General features: G+C 42.3%; 1 protein-coding gene across 1 annotated transcript in view; it reads right to left on the bottom strand.

Moving 5' to 3' along the window:
• Positions 1-5354: 5354 nt before the first annotated feature.
• ZNF516 (zinc finger protein 516) overlaps positions 5355-24375 on the bottom strand; it is a 58511-nt gene continuing 39490 nt past the window's right edge. Inside the window, exons 3-6 of the mRNA XM_075706146.1 lie at positions 18019-19489; positions 12961-13065; positions 11986-12053; positions 5355-5414 (exon numbers count right to left, since the gene is read on the bottom strand). Coding sequence (XP_075562261.1) covers positions 5355-5414; positions 11986-12053; positions 12961-13065; positions 18019-19489 — 1704 coding nt within the window. The remainder of the gene's footprint in view (positions 5415-11985; positions 12054-12960; positions 13066-18018; positions 19490-24375) is intronic.

The raw sequence follows: 24375 nt of genomic DNA, 5'->3' as shown, positions 1-24375 counted from the left end.
TCAAAACCCCTTGGGTATTAGAGAGACCCTTCAGTCCAGCCTCAACTACTCATGATTACAGTCCTAACTCTGGTTCACCCATCAGTCAAGAGAGTAAAAATCCAAAAAGGCATTCCCTTATTTTCTGTCAGAATATTACTCAGGCTCATTGCCACAGAACAACATTTTTGCAGAATAAGATGATTCACCGCGTTTGTATTATGTGCTTATTTTCTGTTGTTTCCAATCCATCTCCCCAGAAGCTGCCTGCATATCCCTCCTCCCTTTCATCTGAATGGAAGCCCTTTTGCAACGGGCACAGACCTCTTCTGGTTAGGTTTCAGAATTTCTGCTCCATCTCCACATCCTTTTGATCTCTCACACTGTTGACTTTGCCATTTTTGGCAACTTTTCCACTTTCGTGATTCACCTCTAAACCTCTTGCTCCACTCCTGGCTTCTCCTTGGTCCTGTCCTCAGCTTTGGCCTTTCTCAAACACTGCCTTCCATCTACTTATTTGAATTTCAGAGGGTCAAAACTTAGCCCCTTACTGATCTTTCACATGCTTTCTCCATTTCTTTTTCTTATGGCCCTATGGGCAACATCCACCTCAGTACTGAAACCCATAGAGCTGGGTCACGTTAATGCTCTTGATCCCTTTATTCAAGCCACAACAAAATGATCCTCTGTTCTGTGCCTGCTTCCCACTCCCAACACATCATCCTTTTCTCTCTCAATAGCAAAAGCGTCCCTCATTTTGACTAGTAACAGGTGATCAGTTTGGAAATACTTGCCTATACCCAACACCTATGGCGGTTTTTTTCCCATCTACGGTTTGCCCTTTGCCCACCAGCCTCAAACGAAAGGCAATTTTTTCTGGCATTCAGGGTTGGTTTGTTGGGGTTTTTTTCCCTTCCTTCTCCCAAAACCAGCACTAATGAATCTGAAGAAAAAAATATAAGCATAAATTTGTAACAGCTGTTGTCTACCTTGAGACAGCTAAGGATGTCAACGCATGGTTATAATCCCTCTCAAGAATGCCAGCATACATGCAGCCCCACAGAAAGGAGTTAATAGGGGAGTACGTCTATGCTTTCACTGATCTTTCACTGATCTTGAACTATTTTACACCCCTAGCTGCGCCAGAAACAGTAATTTCATAATTTATAACAAAAAACTGAAGTGGAAGAAATTTTTATATATATTAACATACTCCATTTCATTTGAGTTATTCTCTAAATATTAGGATCAAGCAAGCACACCTTACCTACAAGCTCCCAGTAAATCCACATGAGCTTTGCCTCCAAACATTGGATTGGCCTGAAGCATGGGGCTGTCAAACACAGCAAAAGAGAAAGCGGAGAGCACAAGGGAAGAGGACTCTGCAATGCAGAGCTTTGCACAGAACTGCTGGCTTAAAAATACTGGTTTGCAGGGGAAGCGGGAAATTCGACTTGACATAAAATGCAACCTCTCCTACTTTTAACCCAACACATTTTATGTAGCAAGAGCCTAATAAAGAAGTTACCTCTTGCTTTGTTCCAGGTCTTCTCATGACAGATTGGTTTTTCAAGGAGAAATCCCCAAATGTGTCAATGAATTCCAGCACTCCTGTTGGAGCTGCTGAGGTATGCCTTAAGTAGCCCAGCATAGGAATACAGCAAGGAAGGAGAACAAAACCAAACACAGGCCTGGTCACGAACCCTTTGAGCATGAAAACAAGCAAACGGGGATGCACATCCACTAGAATGACACAGTTTTGTAAAACAGCTCAAAACGTCGCGCATGCTCCGATGCGTCAAGCACGACAAACGAACGCATGCGCTCCACGACACACAGCACCCCAAAGTACTAGAAGGCAGCAACATGTTTACAGGGACTACCATGAAATGTGCATGATGTCAACGCCTGGAAAACCTTCCAGTGACAGATTTTTATCTGACAGTCAGTTAATAGCAGAACACTTTTTTGCACCAACAAGATGATGCTATTTTCCAAAGGATAATTTTCTTAACTAGTTTTTTTGATATAAGCCAGAGTCTTCCATAGGATGGGGATGGCAATTTACGCTAAGGCTTTTCACTAAGGACTTTAAGTGGTTTTGAAATACAAAACTAAAAACTGTTTTGGCTTTCTAATTTGCTTTCCATTTTGCAGTATGTACCGACTTATTCATAGCATTTCTGACAGAAGGAATTTCAAGAATGCAAACAGCATGATGGCAATGTAGTAGCTGATTAGCTCCGTGGAAAAAAGTTTCTCCAAGTTTGACTTTCAGTCAGCGCACAACATTCAGGATACAAAAATACTCTGGCAAGGAAGGTCTTCTTTCGCTTTAGCTAGAATAAAAAAGGTCTTCTGCACTTTAGCTATAATAAACCGCACAAAAAACAGAGAAAGGGAGAGAGAAAGAAAGAGAGAGATGGCAGATACACTGAGAATCTGCAGCGTAGATAATCAAACCCTTTATTGTCTAAGTTACATTAGACTTGCAACACCATAAAAACCTGTTAAGAAGAAGAAACAGTAGATTGGTAGAGGTAGTAGAAAGTCCCTGTAACAGTCATAAAAGGGCTTTACAGGAGCGTGTCATGCCAAAAAAAGTTATCACGTTGCTTAAAAGAGCTGATCAAAGCCCATTGACTAAATAAATAAGGAACACAACTCATTTTAAATACTATGGCCTAAGTAAAGTAACAAATCAATACAATACAATGATAAAGAAGAAAAAAGAAATTGTGGGATTTGCTTCTGAAAATAGATGGTCTTTAAGGTTGGCTTTCCCCCACCCACTCTTATTTCTTGTTTAATTAAGTGAAAATCTCATTTCTGTGCTATACACAGCATATAATTATTTAAACTGATTTCCCCTACTGTTGTTCTTCATGGAGCTAAATTATGATTGTAAACTTTGCTGATTAGTACCCTGGTAATGGCAGTGACAGCACTAGCTTCTCTGTCAGAGATTCTGGAAGAAAAGCTCCAGAAAAAAGCTTTTGGCTCTAAATATTAACTTGGATTTTCTAGATCAGCTTGCAAAAAAAAAAAAAAAATTAAAAAAAGAGAAATTACAAATGTACACTACGCTTTTGTGCCATTTTGGGTACAGAAGAGTTTTAATAACTAAAACACAAACAAATAGGCTAAGCAACTAGCTTTTGTGCATTCCTGAACTGCATTACTTTCACTCATGGAAAATATGACTCAAAAAAGCAACAAAACAAAAGCAAAACAACAACAAAAAAAACCCCAAAACAAATCGAGAAAGCTAGTGCAAACCCAAAATGATAATCATTAAGCAACACAGCAAAATATTTCATTCTTTTTTTCTCCTTTTTTTGGTGTACAATGGAATGTGTCTATGCGACCTCCCTCAAAATAACTTCACAGAACAGTTAATTACAGTCACTTACAAGTATTTGCACAGACGTTCCTAACTACACCGAGACTTACAGAGAATTCTGGTATACATCTGGTGTAATAGCATAAGGAAAAACTAGTTTAAAAAAAAATACATAAGAAAGTTAATTTGCATTGTTGCAAGTGTTGCAAAGTAACAAAAACTGTCAAGTAATTTAAAACAAGTAACAAGTAGTATCCAGAACCAATTACCGACTAGATTTTATAAAAAAAGCAACCCCCCGCCCGCCAAAACTGTTAGAACAGAAAGATCACACTTTAAGGTTTTTTCTGGTTTTTGTTTTTTTAAACAAATCTTTGTGTGAGAAGCCCATTCCTACAAAAACATCGCTATTCCATTATTGTATTAAGTAAACTGTTGCTCTCACCTGTATTAAAGGTTAGCATCATTTCTGTACATGTAAAATTATTGCTTTTTTGAAAAATATATTTAGCATGCTAGGGTTTTTTTTTTTAATCCATTTCCTGCCTTTACAAAATGTTACAATTTAAAAAAACCTAGTAAAGCTTTTGCAAAAATTTTCACAGAACATTTTCTTTCAAGGCAGCAGTAACTTTTGATAATGCATAAAATTATATGTGCAAAATCTGAAACTCTCAGGAATATTACCATCACACATAGTGTCACAGCAATAAGAAAAGAAAATATTTATATCTGTGGAATACATTTTAATTGCTTACACTGCATGGTTTAACAACCTGTTATGTGCCACAACCCCACCTTGAAAACTTGCAGTTAAAGAGTTACTGTAGAAGAGGTATATAAAGCCTTTTTCTTTTTTCTTTTTTTTCCTAACACCACCAGTGATCACCAAGTACAAGACATGACACATTTATATGAACATTAACCTGCCACCACAAAAGAAGTTCCTCGTCTTTCCAAAACATCACCAGGCCCAGGGAGGAGTGGTGAACCTGCTGAACCAAATGCAGGAGCAGAGAGTACTTTACGGGCCCAGGGCTGCCTGAACTTGTTCAGTGACACCTTTTCTCTTCTAAACATACAGATCAGCGGCATTAGACAGCTGAGCGTTTAATTTTTTTTTTTTTAAAAATGTGAAGACTTCCTTTGTGATCAGGTCGAAGAAAGTAGCCCTGTTACAAAAAAAGGTCCTGAGAGTGAAACACAGAAGCCTGGTTTTTTTTCTTAGTGTTCGACTAGCTTTTCTTTTCCAAAGGCGAATAGAAGCTTTTCTCTGGAAGTGTTTCAATTTCCATATTCACATACTATTAATGGTGCGCAGTCAAGAGCAAGAGCACTAGAAATGCAAGTGGTCCCCAAACTGTAATGAAACAAACCATTGCAGAATGACGGTCTTTCTCTTTAGTCCCTTTAATCCTTCATCAAGCATTGCTTTCTCAGCACCAAATGCCACCTTTTCCCTGCACCCCCCCTTCTTCCTCTCTCTCCCTGTTTGTTTTTTTTTTTTTTAATTTGCTTTTCAGCATGACAGGCAGTGGCAGTTTCATTAATTAATACTTCTTCAGCCCTCGAATCCACTGCTGTTTTTCAAATGTATCAAATAGTCATTGTGAGCATCAGGGAGGTTTTTGTTACAGTGCTTAACTTCTTCATGCTGTCCAAATCACATAAAGTTTAATTTTTCCAGTGTCTCAAACTTCTCTTGATTAATATAGATGCCTTGTGCTGCCACAGTGCTTGCCAACTCCACTGTTTATTATAAAGGAAATAAGGAACCATGGGACTGATTAGTACGTCAATTTATATATATCTTGTGTAGCATCTTCATTTATTTTAAAATGATTAACAGCGCAGAGGCACCCCCCTCCTCGCCGAGCGCTGGTTTCAGCCTCACGCAGCAGCTCCGGGCGAGGTGATGGCTGGCAGGGAGGCTGCTCTGCAGCCGCCGGGGCGCCGGGTGGCTGCGCGGGGGGCTGCCGGTGCTGCCCGCCGGGGTGGGGGCCGCTGGCGCGGGGGCTCCTCCGCCGGGGCTCTAGGTTCCCTTCCGGAGAGGCAGCGTGTGGGTGACCTCCGCACCGCCGTGGTCTCTCCCCTGCAAGAAGGGCGACACAGGGAAAAGCTCATTCGCGCCTCTGCTCCCACATGCAACCCTCCAGCAAGCCCTGCCCGTGTTCGTTACCCTTTATTAGCACCACGTACATTCATTTTGGCCCACAGCGTCAGAAGTTTTGGGGGTTTTTTAATCACCTCCAGCAAGACAAAGTGTGTCAGGCCCAGATAAAGTCCCTGATGGACTAGAAGAGCAAGTAATAGCGTCTGATGGAGCAGTTCAGAGAAGGCTGAGAACAAGGAGGGGAAGAAGAGGCCTCCAAAAAGCAGAATTTTGAGCTAGCCAAAAGGGATTCATAAGTAGATCAGCGTTTTAAAAAGGCTGAAGTTTGAGGTCACAGAGGCAGCTAAAAGAAGAAAAACTGAATTCTTGTGCAGGTCTGTCAAATGCTAAGGCAGCTTCCCTTCCCTCCCTGCCCCCCCCCTTGTCATCTTTTATTTTTTTAGCCAATTTTCATGAATAATTACCATGTTGAAAAAAATAGCAGGGATATTCTAAAATCAAGTGAAATTAAAGATAACATCATGAATAAGCAGGAGCCTGCAGCTCCCAAGAAAAGCTTTAAAATGACATTTAGAACATCACTGTCGGAACAATGCAGTTTACAATCCTGATCCTAAAACAACATGGCAAGATTAATCTTACATAAATGCATTATCCTTAAGCTAAAGTCTTGATGAAGTGAAACAGACCATTTTAAATTAATGCAACATAAAATACGGCACCCATGTAAAATCCCAGCAAGTTTCAAGCTGTGCCTATGGCAGCCCTCGAAATAGCTAAAGAAAGCCCAGCTCTGGTTGACATAATGTATTAAGTGCATCTCTTTTGTTAATAGATTTAGAAAATTCCTAATTAAACCTGGCCCAAGATTCATGACATTTACCAGTCAAAGTTTGGTTTAAGTCGGAAAGATTTGCAACAAAATTAAAGAAAAAAAAAGCTGCTGTACAGACGGCAGTATATTTGAAATGTAGGAAACAGTAACTGAATGAGAGATGTGATAAAACTTCCTTAGTTGGATGCTGAATTTCCTGCAGTAAACCAAGAAAGATGCTTTACATTTTTGCGCGGCTGCATCATGCCTGAGAGACAGAGCCACAATTCCAGGAGGAGGCATTCATCATTAAAACGTCTCGTATCGAACCAGCTCTACGTACACGGGGGAGCGCGGCAGGGTTTCACCGAGCCGGGGGAGGAGGGAAGGAGGGAAGGGAGGGGACGGCAGGCGCCTCGCCCCAGTTTCCTTGGGTAAGAACTGAAAAAAGGGGTGTAATTAGGTGTGCTTTTTGGGGATGGATAGCCTGCAGGGTGCTGGGCAACAGAGGCGTGCCCTGCAGGTCTGGGCATCACCCACCCACGGGCTGTGAAAGCGGTAATCCATCCTCCTCCCAGCTGGCAGGGTGGTGGGTGGGTGGCTGGACCCCTCGGATGCACGGCTGTGCTCCCAGTTTCGCCGGGAAACAGCACCTGAGCTTCCTGCGTGCCAAAACCCACCCAGTGGCTCACCCCCTTGTGCTGACACTGGCCCGAGGGGGCAGCCAGATTTTGAACCAGCTGATACATAGCTGGATTGAATTCTTCCTGAAGTGAAACATTTACCATTTTAAAAAGTAGGCTTTCTTCACTTGCAGCATTTTAAAGGGGAAAAACAGCAGATCTTTTTTTAAGTGAAACCTATAGCTTCCACACCAAAAGCTGCTTTCATACCAACTTCTAGGACTTTTCACCAGTTAACAGGAAAAAAGCAGTTTGTGTGCATGTTAATATGTTGGAGACGGATTATCGCATGACATTGAAATAAAGTGCAATGATCAGTTCGGAGCACAGATACTGCTCCAGTTTGCTGGCAAGGGGAAAGTGTTGGGACAAGAACTACAGCTGCTAATCCTGTCTATAATGCTCATAAACTAACGGACATACAGTATGTGCATATTACTCAGATGCCAGTAGAGCAGCCTCCATGATTCCTTGATTGTTTGCATTATAATCTCCATATGTATGAACGAGACAAATTAGGTTGCCATTTATTTGTTCATTATCTATTATTTTGATTAATGGAATTCTTGTTCTCAGAATAACTATTTAAAAATAACATTTGCAATAATGAGGACTGAACTATTAATCATGATCTTTAGAAGAAACTCTGCAAGGAACTGGGGCAAGACATTTCATATGAACAAATGTCATAAATAGGACTTCTAACAGACAGTGCTGAAATTTCAAATGCAAAAAAGAAACCCCAACCAAACCCAGAAACCAATGGTTTAAATAACTTTTTATTCTGGTTTTTTTTTTTTTCCTCTTCCCCTTCTCTCCAAAGTTGCTTTAGGACAAGCAGGGCTGTACTGGAGCTGGTCCATGAAAAGATATTAGAGGTAACAGATGCCACCAGCCTTTCCCCCAAGCTCCTTTGCAATATATATATATAGTTTTCTTGATGGTTCCTTCCAGTCTGTCTATCCCCCAAATTCTGACTATACACATTTATTCTATCTCAAGTATTGAACACTACAAGAAATATTTTAAAACAGTTATAGTGGAGAAAATTCAGGCTTATGGGCTCCTTAATGAAGGTGGTTTACCCCGTCACAAAGGACCTGCTGAGCACCTCTCTCTTCAGTGAACAAGGCCCAAGAACTGTGGTGTCCACGGCTCTTTCACACAAAGGGACCCTCACTGCCTTTTGGCATGCAGAAAGCTTCAGCCAGAGGTATCGATGACACCAAAAGTTCTTTTTTTTTTTTTTTTTTCTGGGCTTTAGCTTTTAATTGATTTTCCATGAGTAAAAGGCCATTTTTCCAGAGAGGTCAAAGGTTGGTGTTCTGGGGGTTTTGCTCGTGTCACTCACACAAAAGGCAGAGAATTTGGTGTCTCTGGCTCCAGCACTGCAAATATATGTGTGTGTATACACACACACACACGTGCGCGCGCGCGGATATATACTCTCAATTAGACAGAACTCTTCCTCATTGCTAACCAACAAATCATGCCTTTTGAGCACCCAATTACTTGTCCCTGAAAATTTTTAGAGCATATTGTTTGACACAGCACTGATAGAGGATAAAGTATATTCCTAAAGCAGGCCAAGTTTTTATATGTTCTTAAAAATGCAACAGAGGAAGTTAAACGCAAGGCGTATGTATTAGAAATTGCTACCACTGCTGTCACCATTTTGCAAAAGCAGGCCAGACTCACTCCTGTGCCACTGAATCCACTTGGGAATTGGGCTTCTGGTTGCAATGTTGCAGCATCAGGCAGTTTCTCTGAAATGACCCCATGCTTTAGGAGAGCTTTGCTTCAAGAATTTCAGCAGCTTCGAGATACACGTGGTTGCAGGGCCCCTTCCGAAGGGGAGCCAGCTTTTGTCTTGCTGAGTATAAGCAATTGGAGTGCACTCCCTGAATTCATGCCTACTAAATCAGGTCTTCGGATGCTGCTTCGTGTATTCCAAATTAAGATACATATTCATTGTGGATAAGCAAGCTTAATTATGGATATATTGGGATATTTAGCATTTATAAAAATATTCAGAATATTCAGTATGTTTAATATGGCAGCATTTCAAGAGAATCTACATGACTTTGCACAGATTGTATTGACTTGGGGTATGTAATGAGCATTTTTTGTCCTTTAGACAAAGAAGAGTAGGAAATATTCCAGAGTTCATAGGAAATTTATTTGATGTAAAAATGTCCTTTTTTTTTTTTTTTTTAAAGCATTCAGGTATAAGTAAGAAACCACAATAAATAATGCTATGAAGGAGATGAACATCTTTCCTACATTTTGTCTCTATTTCACTGGTGCTGATAAGAAAGCATGAAACACAGCCCAGTGCTAATATTATCAAAACTGGGTGTGTACAGTCTTCTTTACATATCCCTATAGGTGGCCTACTTTTCAGTGATGCTGAACACCTGCATCTCTGGTTGGTCGTTCATTACCCTAAAGTAGGTTTCTTATTTAGACACCTAAACATAGATTTAGCTGGCTCATTTTTTAAAAAGGCTGGCTGTAGACCCTGTTTTTAACATGCAGAATTAAAATTATTCTGTGAGAAAACTGCTATATAATGTAGCACTGTTGTAAGCTACTATGCTGGGGGACTTTAAAAGCCCTACCTAACATTCATAAAGGAAACCTTTAGAGATGATCTTCTGGTTGACTACTGAAGGGAATGGGGGAACTGTGAAATACTAATGTTAATATTTTTACTCTTTAGCAGACTACTCAGGGGAAGATATTTTACCTGTAAGGAGGAAAACATTATGTAAAGTGAATCATTTCCATTTAACATTAAAAAAAAACCAAAAACCTTTCATTCTCAAGCTACCGTACGTGGTAACTATTGTTTCTTGCTTGGAGCATGTGCACGGCACTTCTGTAACTTGAACTGACTTTACACCATAAACTCTCATGAATAGATCTGTCCCCAATTAAGAAATGAAATGAAGACACGGAGTGACAATGTTTAAAGTGGGAAATCATAATGTTACCAGAATGCTGCAGGCATCGTTCTCAGTGCAAGCTCGTTTCTGTGCTTCTAAAGGCCCCTACAGCTGCAGGTAGAAACGAGTGTATTCCCTCCCTAACGCCCAGGGACTGTGCAGGTGGAGTCTTCTGGGGGAGCGCAAAGCCTGCTCACGACGAGAACAAGCAAAACGGCAGACACCTGAATAATCCTAACCGACAAAGACGCTGACAAACTGAGACAAAGGCTGATACCGAGGAGCAAACAAGACAAAAGAAAGGGAACTATCTCCCGGAGAAGCGATCATACCACAGCTTCTGCGGAAGAAATACTGACTGGCAAGAGACGAAGTGATTCATGAAGCTAACCCCTACTCAGTATTCTGCTGTATTGAGAGATGCTGTAATTTAATCAAATACTTTGAAGACAGATTGACACGGACTGAGACTGCGAGAGCAAACTACATTTGCCGTGGAAGAAGTTAGTCAATAAATTCTGGCATGGCAGTAGTTTACAAAGACAAGATTATGAGTAAATTTATTATGCAGTAATATAACCCGAATTACAAAAAGAGTCCATATGTGGACTGAGCTGCGACATCTCTTTTTGGATAGATATGGCCATTTCAGAATTTTTTGGAAATGTATTTCCAACTTTGACCTTACATTGGCTTTTAGACTAAAAAAGCCCAGATGCCTTCAGAATCCAATTTCAACTACTCATGAGAGAAAACCATGAGCATGAAAAGATTAAAGAGCATTTTAAAGATGCTTAGGTTTACTAAATCTACCTTACTAAACCAGTGAGAACCAAAGACTAGTTGAGCTAGTATGCAGAGCCGCAGTGTTTCACTCTGGCACATGCTTCTATTGAGAGGTATGTCCTTGCACAATTTTATTAGATAAGCATCATAAGGAGAGCACTTTCATCTAGTTCTCCAACTATGGCATAACTTTGCTCCTACTGTCCCACAAATGCAAAGCAAACACTGCCCACGACAACTACGGAGTGCTACACCATCTTGAAAACTTTATGAGGAGAGTTGTTGGCCACTCCTACGGCCTGACGGCAACTCAGATACTCCTGTGGCAGTGGCTGGGTTCCCCACATAGCCTTTGGGCCAGAAAGATCAAGTGCAACAGAGAAGGTGCTAAGAGTCTCCATGAAGGGTGCAGCATATGAACTATGTGATGTGGTGGTACCCAGTGAGGATGTTTACTGAGCAAGCAGAAATCAACTCCTAAACTTGACAAAGGCGGGACTAGCATGGAGATGCATTCTCTAAGCATGTCCGAAACCATCTGCAATCATTTAGTAAGAGACAGGATGACAGAAAAAGCACTGTAGCCAAAATTAAACTAAAAATGTGGATGAAAAAGTGTGAGTGATGCTGGAAGCAGTTTCACAATGCAAGAAAACTGCCCATGAGAAGGTGTGCCCTGAAACCCACCTGCCAAGCTGGAAGATGGAGTGGGAAGGTCCAGGTTATGACACTAGTCTCCAAAGACATAAGATACATGTAACAAATTCAGTTTAATGGAACAGTTTTGTCATGTATAATTCAAAGTGCTGAGAAGTGTTTGTTAAGACAGGAAACTCTGTATACTAGACACAGGAAAGCACACCGCCACAGAGAGTCCACAGAAAGTGGAGGATGAGAGCCTTTCAAAGGCCAGATACTGGATATCAGGGTACAAATACTCTTCAGGAAAATGCAGACTAAGTGTTAATTGTATTGTTGCGATGTGTTATTGTAAAAGCAAATTATTTCTAGGAATTCTTTATATACTATCTCACTGTTACATATCACTGCGCATTACAGAGTTACCTATCCCACCTACTCCCCAGTAAGCCGGTAACATGTTTATTTAAACACTAACTACCTTCTCTACAATTAACTGACTCTCTACATAACAAACTTCGATAAAACGCTTAAAAAATTTACGAGCTAAAAGTCAAGCAACACCATTATTATTTATATATGTTATAAAACAGTCAGCGCTTTAGTGATGAGCATCACTGTGCAACTTTTTTCCAGCTACCGCATTAAAAACCAAACATCCAATTAATTGTAAAACATACTTGTTTTGGGGCATCTGCGGAGGTGGTGTGAACTTCAGTACCTCGGAGTCCATTAGACTCAAATACCACTGTGGGAACAAGGGGGCTTGTTAACAGATGAACATTCAAGCTTCGTTAGTGTGTGTACATTATTTGAGACCATTACAGATTAACCACGTTCAAAAAAAGACACCAGCTACTAGCCTGTGGCCGGAAAATACCAATTTACCGTAACACTTACTGTAAGAGAGTGTGCTAATGGCAGCCTAGGGCCACTGCCCTTTTTAATTCAGACTTCGGCGCTGAAGAAAGCAATCACTGACAACATTAATTATCAGTGTATGTGTAAAGGGACCCTCTTCTTGCATTACTTACCATTTGGCCTCTGTCGTTTTGCATCAGACTGGCTTATGCACACATCATTCACACTTTTCAGAAGGAACCCGCTAGTCTCACTGTCTCGTGCAATGCTCAGGAGGTCTCTAGGCACCGGTGGCTTTAGTCTCCTATGGCCTCAACCACAGACCGTGCCAGGTTAAAAATGGCTGGTAGGGATTTCCCATTTTAGGGCTGACCGGTCTGCAGAAAAATCTCGTTTCCCACAAAAATGTTCCTGTCAACAGCAACGATGAGGCAAAACAAAGCCTTATGTTGTGCTGAAAGGGGTACTTTGATTTCAATTTGTGCTGGTGGCAACAGAATTCATTAGCATATTCATTTCTGAGTACCCTACTCTCTAATTAAAATAAAAGACTCGCAAACAGACTTATCTTAAATGCATTGCAATTTCATGGAGTTCGGGCAGGGATCAGGTAAGCAATATCCGGAGAACAAGAGCAACAGTCGTAAAAATAAAAAACCTGTCCATTAGATTTAGGTACTGGAATTACTTAGGTTAACATGGTATGTGAAACATTAATTCTTGGCATTTTGCTAGCTGGATCCGAAAGCAGGCGAGCAGGAAAGGGGAAAGCAAGAGCAAGTGTGAAAAGGTACCTGTGTGGGACCTCTGATGAGTCCTGAGGTGACTGGGTTGGGTAAAGCATTTTCCACATTCTCTGCAGACGCAGTCTCCTTGGCGCGTTTGTGTCCTGAGCATCCCTGTAGTCGGGAGGGAGGGAGGAAGGGAGAGAGGAGGGGGTGGGGGGGGAGAGGAGAGAGGAAAGTTGAGAAGAAAACATTATGCCAGAAGAAAACATCATTAGTATGTCTAATGTGTCATTATGTGAGGCTACCTTCAGGCCCTGGATGACAACTGTCAGCCTTCATCTAGGCACTGGCTGACAGGCCAGGCACACACAGGACTGCAAGAATGCATAAATTACATTGAATTAAAAAATGCTCCCCATGATGTGCCCGCACCAGGACTGGCATGTCAGGTGTGCGCTTTTCAGAGCAGCTGGATCCACTTCTCAGCCATCACCCAGCTTTGTCAAGCAGTACATCAGGCAAATCAAAGTGACTCCAGCGTGGAGGAGACAAGTCACATGGATAATAGGAAGTGAGTAGGACCAGAGCCCGACTGTCCCCCCCGGGCAGCAATACCTCAGAGACAAATGCAGAGCGAGTGGAGCCATCACAGACTGATCAAACCTTTCGCCCCTGCCTACCTGCCTGCCGGTGCTGCTTTGACCCCGGACCTCTGAGGCACAGACGAAAGACATCTGTGAATGAAAGTGTCATTCCGGACATTTTGAGCTGGTAGCAGCGCAGCAGCCTTCCCCCAGCCCTGGATAAACATATCTTCTAGGCCATTAGCATTTGTGGAAAACCGCTCAAACCTCTCCTTTTTCTCCAAAGGTCAGTTTACAGCATCTGACTTAAAGGGCTGGTCTTTGTCTTTTTGCTGCTGATCAAAAAAGACACATTTGACTTTTATTGGGCTTTTTTATTATTTAAAAAAATATGTTTGAACATCATCTTTGCTATTTTGGTAAAACGCCCTCCTCGGAAGGAAAGAGTTGATGTTTCCATTTGCCACTGGAATACTTTGGCTTTTAAAGAAATTCTCAGGGGTTGTCAGCGGAACTGAAGTTTCAGCTTTTCTTTCATTTTTCCCCCGTTACAGCATTTAAAAAGAATAAAATTGGCAACAAAAAAGTGGCAACAAACCCTCCCCCCACAATTGAAAAATCAACTGCAGGATGCCAGAGGGCTCATCTGAAATACGGATGCTATACCTGAAAATGAATGGAAAAAAAGAAAGGCTGCCATTTACTCTGCTGGTATGGCACCAAGTGTCCTGTGATGGTTTTTACCACAGCACATATTGAAAAGAAATGTCTGGCTGAAAAAAAAAAAAAACCAACCCAAAAAACAACCCACTCACAAATTGTTTTCTCTTTTTATAACAGCACCTCCTGCAGATGGCAGCACAGTCTGTATAATGTAGCTGACACACTCACTCCCAACAATTAAGTTCCTGGCAGTCAAATACAAGATCTTGATTTAGGGGCAAATCCAGATCACATACACACCCACACACACAACCCTCATCCCCCCAAAATCACATAAATTTCAATGAGAGCTTCACTGTACTATAATGAGATGGATTTGCCTTGTAAGGCAGTCAAAATTAAAGCAGATTTTCTTGTCTGTTACTAGCATTCTCCCCTCACTAGCCAGAACTACAGCTGCAAGCTTGAAAGCAAAGCTGAGCGAAGTGTGTTGAGGGACCAGGCGTGGCCTTTGCCAGACCACTGTGCTGGCTGCCAGACAGGCAGGCACAGGCAGGGCAGGGCTCTGCTACTGGCAGAGCGGCTCCCGCGAAGCCTGGGAGACCTGGGTTCCTCAGGTGGTTTTCTGCCACCTCTGGAAAGACATTTAATCTCTCGGTACCCCAGGTCTCCCTCTGTGAAAGGCGAATGAATATGCTTGTCTCAGCTGCCATTATGGACTCGATCCGACAGCCTTCATGGAAACGCGGCTCCCACTCGAGTCGTGCATGAGGCAGGCTGAGGATGCTGTTGTAAGCCCACGTACCCTGTACAAACACCGAAGGTGAGCGGGTTAGGACTTTCATCTAACCCCTCCCTGGCGCTCACTTTATCATAGTTATTTAAAAAAAACAGGTGGAAAAAATGGATTGCTTCCAGGTATATTTGCCACTGCTGCATTTCCTAAGGAACACCACAAGGCTTTTGATAGTTCGGAGCTTTGAGTGATGGGCACCACTGCCACGAGGCAATACCCCTGAGTCATTCACTCAGGTTATCCTATATGTGAACAAAAGAGGGTAGGTGACTGCAGGTGTTACCAAATTAAGGTAAGTGAATGTGACTATCTGAATGGGAGCTCCTGTGAAACTGATGCTCGAAGCTGGTCTCAGAGGAGCCCCAGGGAAAGAGTGCATCTGCTGCCATAACCCACCCTTTCCTAAAATGGTGAATCATGCAAATATCATGAATAACCACAAATAACCACTATTAACTATAACAATAAGATACTCTCTACAAGCATTCGGGAAGATTGGGCACAAACCTAGCCTAAGCACAGAAAGCTTTGTGTTTGCAGCTGTATCACAACAGTATGTAGAACGACTCATTTTTCCAAGGATACACTGGAATAGACACAAATGTAAAAGAAAGGATCCCAGAAATAAATCCAGTCACTCTAAGGGAGGTTGAACACTGCCATAACACACACTAAAATATTCTACTACGATCCAAGATGAGGTAGCATACCAAACACCCCAGTAAAGCCTATTAGGAACATTCAATTGGGAAAAAAACCATGAGACAAATAGTATACCTCAGTGGGTTTTTTGGTTGTTGTTTATGTCACGATTGCCATATTCACATTGCCATATTAAGACTTAATTGTAAGATGCATACTGACTCAGAGGGCTCAGTCTAGGGCCGTGTGTTATTTCAGACAAGGTTCATTTACTCTCCTCTATTTGCAGTTGGTAGGATCTTGTTCCTTTTGCCTGAAGCAGCTTTTTATTTTAGTGCTATGAAAAACAGCCATCATGCCAATTGGTTTGGGGAACCATCAACAACCTGGAAGTTGTATATAAAATAAAGACAAGCTACATAAAAAACAAAGTTTCAAATTCTGAAAACCTGATTGCTGTAAAACACTTGGAATGAAAGAAGAGATTTCAAAGCAGAGATGGGCACTAAATAACTCCCAGTTAAAGTGTCTCTGGAAATCACGGCCCAGCAAAAACATTTTGGCAGTAAAATCCCTCTTTTAAAAAGCAGGTAAATAGAGACCTCCTTGGAAACCCTGCCCCTACTTTACTTTGCCCCAACAGTCCTCATGGTTTTTCAGGTGCCAGCATTCACTAAGTCAGCTTCTAGTTCCTGGCTTGCACTGTTTCTCTCCATCCCTCTTAACATGGCTCTGGGAGCTCACTGGATCAGTAAGATTTCTCTGAGCAGGCCGACACAATGTAGTATTAAATAACATCAAGGGGGGCACCCATGTGAAGGTACCCCTAGCTGATGGTGGAACAATTAACTGGTATTTTGAGCAGGAAGTGGTCAGGGAGAAACTTTAGACAATATTCCTAGGCACTGGGAAGGCAAAAGCACAGTTGGCTGGACAAAAACAGGAACACTGACCCTGCAGTTTTAGAAACCAAGCACGTTGCCCTCCGCTTCCTTAACAAAAATCAGGAGCCTGATGTTAGTTGCAATCATCATGCAGCCTCTAACCACCTGCGAAACAATCTACTCAACAGTAATAAATACAGTCGGCTCCTACACAGCATTACTTTTCAAACAATTGAGCAAAACTGACAATGGAGTGGCTGAAAGGTGCACCTCATGGACCATATTTCAGATAGATTTTGCCTTTGTCTTCTCCAAAAGGCCCCTCCACCGAGACCTGACCAAATACTATGGCTCCCTCCTTGCCTCACAGCTGACAGAGCCGTCAACTTGCACACACCTGGGCACTAGATCATAGCTGTCCTTAGACTACCAGCTTCCAAATGTCCTGGGTTTTGTCCCACTTGCAAAATGGGGTCACAAGCTCCATTTCACACATGCTTTTGACAAAACAGCATTATGTCAGGTGAGGACACTAGAACACCGGTCTGGAACGCACACTCTTTCCATGTGGAGTTCAGTTCTTGTACAAATTCTACTAAGAGAAGAGGTGTATTAAAAAATGGGATGGTTTACAAATGGTGAGACCTGGGACTATGGCTCCCATTCTCCCCCCCTACACACACACACCCCCACCCATCTCAAGAGTAATAAATCAGTGTGATTTTCAGTTCCCACTGAGACAAACTAATTCTGGCAGACAGTCAGAAGAGTATGGTTTCAAATGCAAATACAAACATTTGGGTTTTTTTGTTTTTTTTTTTCTTTTTACATGGCAGTTGACTGGCAAGAGACAGAAGGAGAACTGTGGCACTTTTTTAGCCCCTGAACTTTCAAACTAGCTATTTGCACAACTGCTTTTCCTGCTTACGTAAATTAGCAAGCACACATTTGGCCCTACCTCTTTTTAATTATAAACATACAAACAGATCAAAATAGTAATTTGAAAAATATGATAGCAGTCTTTGATATGGACAAGGAAGATCTTAAAGACTTTTGTCAAGAAAGACAAAGGACACTGACAAGTAATTATCTCTCTCTGTTGTTGGAAGACTTGATTGCAGACAAAATTGAAGAAAACCTCCAAAATAACATCACAGATAAGCCCCAGAGGATGTTTATTTTGCTCGAAGCAAAAAGATTATGATGTGTGCCAGCACCAGCATATCAGGGGGATCTTTGTGTGACAGCACATCTGTGTAACTTTAGCCTGCTGGAAGCGAGGGGACAAAGGAACAGAAATACTCCAGGTGGAACGAGATACATTTAACCTGCAAGAGAAATGTCACACAGTGCACGAGAGAGGATGCTGCAATGTTAGAGATCGGTAAACAAACCTGTTCAAGCCTATCCAGAAATGATAAAAACAATAAACTTGTAATCCCAACCATTAAAGGCAGAGAAGGAAGACACTGTAAAACAACGTGTCGTGGCTCCAAGCAAAGCAGGAATAAGCAAGCCGTGTCCTCAGCTATGGAAGGGCTTGTGAAAATCTTACCTGCATGATCCAGGACAGGGCTGTTGGCACCGCATGTTTGGTACAACGAAGCAAGGTCCTTTGGAATGTATGTTTTAAAGATATTTAAAATGTCCAAACGTTTCTCATGCCCGTCTGATCCTGGATCCTGTTTGCTGGAGTGTAAAGCTGGAGAAACTCCTGCAGTGCTAGGCTGGGGCTGCAGCAGTGGACTCACTCGTGCTACCGCTGTGCAGTTTGCCAATGTCCTCATCTCATTCCCAGCCTTCACGTGAGACTCCCTCTGAGGCACCAGTAGCTCTTCATGTTTAGTGTACTGCTCGCTTTTGCACAGAGGATGATACTGTGGTGGTGGGTTGAATTTGGCCTTCATGGAATCGGACGTACAGTGCTTACCTGGAGGGGCAAAACTAGTACTTCCTTGGGGAACCACATACTTTTCCACTTGCTTACTGTTGGTGGGCTGTGTGCTAGGCCTGGATATGACCGTCTGAGTAGGTGTTACACTTCTGCTATAGGCTCCCATTTGGGTAAGTTTGGAATTTGCTTCATATTTACTTTTTTGTTGTGCTGCTATGCTGTATTGCTCCTGGGAATGGTTTAACTTGGGCTGTCTGTACCCATCCAGACTGGATAAGCGTGGACCACAGTGGCCAAAGGCCTGACCATCCTTTGACTGATGCACACTCCCGGACTTTGCAGTCATCCCGACAGAAAGAGAGCTGCTTTTGGACCCTGGAAATGCACTTGGCACTTGAGTGCGAGTAAATCTGGCAACAGGCAAAGGCTGGCATTCCTTACCGCCAAGAACAGGAGGGGGGCCAGTACGCCCACTCCTCGCCAGAAAGACCAGGTTGTTTTTAATACTCTTGAATCCATTCTGTTGAACCCAAGGGGGGACCATCGAGTTACAGCTGATTTTGTGCAAAATTCTTTTGTGCATCCACAGGACTTCAGGGTAGTAGGTCTTGTGACTGCAGAAAGGACATGGGTAGACAATTAAAGCAGCCTGCAAGGATGTATTCAAATTTTTATTGCATGAATTATCCCTTGTTGATCTTTCACTCAAATCGAGTGGAGCTACCTCTTGAGCTTCAGCACCTTTTTCTATCAGAGGATGCTCCCTGTTTAGGTCTAGCAAATTTTCTCTAGAGCGACTAGCCTGCACTTCAAGTGACGTTTTCAAGTCCATGACCATGCTTGAAGATGTCTGGCCCACACCTGAAGCAAAGCTAGCAATGTGACTGGAGCAAGGAAGCCCTTGGCTGTGGTGAAATGCTGGCATCTTTATGTCTGCAGAACCTTTTAGATCTTGGTATTTTGAAAAGGGCTCCTTGATGACACTCTCCAGTGCTGACACCAGGACAGGAATCTCTGGTTTAGATTCCCTGGCCTCATTTTCTCTGGCATTGCGGCTTCCCAGCTTTGGGACTTCATCCAACTGAGATGTTACCATTGGGGTTTCCTCTTCAGAAAAGTTGCAGTGGTATGGCTTTTCATCTGAATGGGACAAACAAAAAAAATCATTGTCATTTTATGCAGAAAGAAGCCCAAAAGTCAGAGCAAAATTCAACATTAGATTAAGATACCGGGAGAAAAAGCAAGCTTTGGTATTAGTATCATAATGACATGCTACAGTCTAAAACGTACTGTATAAGCAAGAAAACCTTGAAATAAGACACAACAGTTCAATTTAATTTTAAAGATGACTGTGAAGTCTGGATAAACTCTCTAATGCTGCATGTTCATGACATTTGGAAGAAAGAACAATTCAATAATATACCCATGTTAAAATTCTGGGACTACGAGAAAAATAAACAAATATGCAACCATTTAATGCTTTAACAAAAGCAAAGATAATGGAGCCAGATAAGACTGACCTAGTTAGAGGTCTGTCAGCGCTTCCATTACAAGCCCCTATTTTCAGAGGGTTTATAACTCAGCAATAAAAATTGGCTCCACACAGAGACCGAGCATATAAGCAGGTACAGCATACAGAATAAACCGCTCACTTAAGAGGGACTTTTGCAGTGGCCAAATATAAAAGATGAGTTATGGAGGATGTAAATTTTGAATTTTCCATCCGTTAGTTTAAAGCAGATACTTTTTTTTTTTTAAACATACTTTCATGTTTGAGTCAAACTTCAGGGAAATTTTATGACTGCTCAATCCACTGAGAGATAAGGAATTCAACATTTTCAGCCATTTAGATTACAGAATTCAAACCAGACTTTCGATTCTTCCCATTTTCTTCTTCACTTCTCAGCTCTCCAGAGTAAATTTATCTACCCAACACATGTCCTGGAAAGGGAACATACTGGGCAGTTATTAAAGCTGTTTAGAGGGAAAGAGAAGAGTAGGATTTGTTTTGCTGGGAGCATGGCTACCTCTGCAATGCCGATCTCTCAGAGCCGCTGATGAAGCCATTGAATCCCTCCAAATCAGTTCACAAATCACTTCCACAGAGATTTTCATCACAGCAGTAATGCTTACTGCACTGAATCCATTTAACATGTAACTGAATTGAACCATCTGACAAACTTTCAGTTTCAATTAACATGCAGTTAATGAGCCACTGCCAGGCAAGTGTAAGGAGACCATGCTCCATCTAAAATGTCACCAGTCCAAAGTGATCACCGCATCCGTAGGAGGGGTAGGAATGGGAAAGGAGAGAACTGCTCTAGAGCTGCATATCCTCTCACATCAACTCATAAAAGCCAGCACTTCAGAAAATCAAGCGCTGTTCATTAGCGCAGCGCAGTGCCACGGGCATTAATCTGCACGGCGTAATAGAAGTAGCATGTCTTCGGCTGGAGTTTCATTGCAAATAAAGTCTACTTAGCCTCGCCTTCAATTCAAGCAAAAAATTCTCAAGCTTTTGTTTAATTTGAGGTAATTAGGTTAAAAATAACCCATAGATTTGCAGCATTGCAGGGCTGAGCGCTCACTCTGCTCAGATCATCTCCTTTCAAACTCTCTAAGAGGGTAAATTCAGGGGGAAAAAAACCCCCACAACCCAGAAACTTGGTTTTTGTGTGTTGCAGGGGGCAAGGCTTTGGGGAAGTACATGCCTAGCACTACTAGCCAAATTTACAGTTTGAAACAAAGACACTGCATGCAGCGGTGAAATCTGACACTGCACATCTGTGTAATTTTCAAAGCACATCTGTCAAAGCCCCAAATATTTGTGCTCTTAAATAAGATTTTAAGGCTTCTCCTTACGATCACAAGGAGTGGCTCCTTTGATCATCGTAGTAAATAATAAAGCAAAGCAAAAACAAATCATTTGGTCCCAGCAGTACTCGGCAGAGACTTGAATTGACCTACTGGCTATGCTGAGCAGAGCGGGCAGAGGAGGGAGGTGGGGAACCACCACCAGCCCCGCGCTCCGGGTCTGCAGAGCCAGGAGGCTCCGGCCGCTCCCTGGTCTGCCCACGCCGCCGTGATGATGGGCACACACCCAGAACTCCCAGGTTGCTCTGCCTACCTCAGATACTCCTTGATGCTTTCTGCTTTGGGCAAAACCTATGTACTGCACCATTTCAGCAAAGAGGACCGAGTTGAATGAACCATGAGATGGCACGGGCTAGGCCTGGGCTTGGCCTTTAGGTGTGGACTGTTCAGTTTAGGTCTGTGCCTGGGGAGAGGAGGAGGAAAAGGAGGAGTGGGCAGCAGAGAGACAGACCACAGTCCCATGTGCCCCAAGAACCACGAGTATAAAGCCTGGGACTGCAAACCTAGACGTGGCTACAGTCCCTTTAGCCCTGTTGCTTTAGTGCAGCCATCAAAGAAAAAGGGATTTTCCAGGTGGAAAATGTAGCACGGAGTAGGAAAACGATGAAGGCATTTCTGAGGTGTATCTAGGCCTGCAGTTGCCACAGTGCTGAAGGCATACATTGTCAGTACAATATATGAAAATTGGTAAGGTTATTACAAAACAAAGCTTCTAACATCTCTTCCTAGCATCTTCGATTCCTCTGATGTCTCACATGAACAGTACTGAACATACTAGGAATAATTTTAAAAGCTTGGATCAGGAGCCTCAATAGCAATATCTGTGTTAATTGCTCAAGCTGCACTTCTAGCAAAAAAAGACAAGCCAAAACAAAACCAAAACAACAGATAAACCAAAATCACACCCCTGCCCTGCTTCCCCAAAATTTGGACTAACACGGTTTTTACCTGCAGGCCAACTCATACTTCTTCACCAGCACAAAACACAGCCTAAGCTTTTCCCTAGCCCCATTCTGCTCCCCAGCAGGGACCCGACACTCCAGATGGTAACACCCGGGCTGAAATGCTGCAACGTGCCATCCTCCCTGTCACCAGTGGTGGTCCAGGCTGGGCTGCGAACAGGTAGCAAAAGCCATGGGGGAAGAGGGGATGTGGGCAAGAGCAAGAGGAGATGGTATGCAACCCAACAATAGAGGCAGAGCCTTTTTAGAAAAAATGGATTAAATTTATTTCTGCTTGCTCCCAGCCGTTTGCCCCAGCTGAAAAGGGGTACTAACAATCCCTTTAAATCACTGGTATAAAATATTGCTCTAACCAGAGCAGTGCAGGCATTACTGTCACAAGAAACTTTCGAGATTTTATTATGGCCAGGTCAAAGCAAAAAGCCATGAATGGGATGCCTTTTGCATGATCTCCAGGGACTATAACTCACATTCCCCACTGAAAGAGTTCTTGGCTAAGCATGCTCTCACTTTTTATCCTACAGTTACCGTCATCTCTTCACATTTGTCTCAATTCCTTTGTTTCTTACCCAAAACAGCCATTTACCTGTTGTACTTTAAGAGTGAGAAAGGTCCTTTTACCACACCCCTGAAATGTTGCAGTTTTTCTGTCTCATAGATACCCGGCTGACAGCCGAAGGGGAAGAATTTTACAAGGTGCCCAGCTAGGAGGTGGCTGCTGATGCTATCTCGTGCCTTCAGTTTGGCCATAGCTGCACATATCGATGGGATCGCAGGCCATGGGAGAGCAAAGCCAGACAGTGCAAAACACTTAACTATATAGGAAGCCCTGGTCTAGAAACACAGGAACATTCGGGGAATTGACCAGTTCTTTAGAAATATATCTAATCGCTGTCACTTAGTCACATATCCTACACAGGCAGACGAAAGTGACTCCCCTTCTCCCCCCATACACATATCTCTCCTCTCTCTTTCTCCCCCTCACATGCATAAACTCCACTTGTTTCCTCCCCAGCTCTGTTCCTCCACAAAACTAAATTTCACAACGGGCCGCACAGCTGTTTTAATTCATGAGGCTTCCTATAAAGTAAACCAGGCTAGAAGCCCGAGGACAATGAAACTGTGATTTCTATTCAGAAGAACAGAACTGGCTAGAAACTGGCCCCTTTTCTGGCTAGCATTACAGCACTAGGAGTCAAAGGGAAAGGAGCAGATGTGATGTGTTTGATTTTTAGTAAACATTTGATAGTGATTTGCACTTTGAGATGAATACTGTGGCTCAATTTGGAAACTGGGTGAAAATAAATCATGATAAAAACAAAGGACAACATTGGAAGAAGGTGCAATACTGCAAAGACCTGTATTAGGCCCTATTTCACTTGCTATTTTCTTTAATGATCCAGAAGAGACTCTAGACAGCATGCTAACTTAAATCTCCAGGAAACATCACATTTGGAGGAGCTGCAAAAATAATGGGGACAAGGAAATAATGCACAGGGACCTAGAGACAATAGAAATGCAGTCTGAAAATAATCAAATGAGATTCATTCTGGAAAAAAAGCAGGCTAAGACAAGTGAAGGGAAACGATCCAAAAAAACCCATGCAGTGGGAGGGCGAAATCTGGGAAGCAGCAATGTTGAAAATAACAGATGTTACAATAGACGGCAAGTTAAATATGAGTGTACTAGGTGAGGTTCTTCAGCTTAGCTTTCATGAATAAAAGTACGCGTTATAAACATAAAAATAAAACTACCCCTCTGAAGACGACACTTACATGATGGCCATGCTGGTCGCATTATTTTTTTATATATATATATAAAAAAATCAATGTTATATATTAGTAAGTATTTATGTAATATTTAATTATATTAAATATAAATATAAAAATATATACACACATATATATGCCATAGTAATGGCCACTATGTAAAAGCCCACAGTAAGCACAATACAGTGGGACATGGCAGGGGAAAAAAGGCAAAAAGGAGGTTTGCAGCAGAAAATTGAGGTCTTTTATCCTGTGAAAGGAAGGTCCAACAAAAATACTCCATGCTCCCAGAATATCTGTGCAGATCTGCAAATACGGACAAGTCAGAAGGAGTTCAGAGAACCGCAACAGAAAAGTAACCAACCAGAAAATAAAGATGAAGAGTTAAGTGTCCCTCACATGGCTGAGGGAAG

Source organism: Pelecanus crispus, chromosome 2 (assembly GCF_030463565.1).
Source record: "Pelecanus crispus isolate bPelCri1 chromosome 2, bPelCri1.pri, whole genome shotgun sequence".
In the NCBI taxonomy this organism is placed as follows: domain Eukaryota; kingdom Metazoa; phylum Chordata; class Aves; order Pelecaniformes; family Pelecanidae; genus Pelecanus; species Pelecanus crispus.
This window is presented reverse-complemented; position numbering and strand designations above follow the sequence as displayed.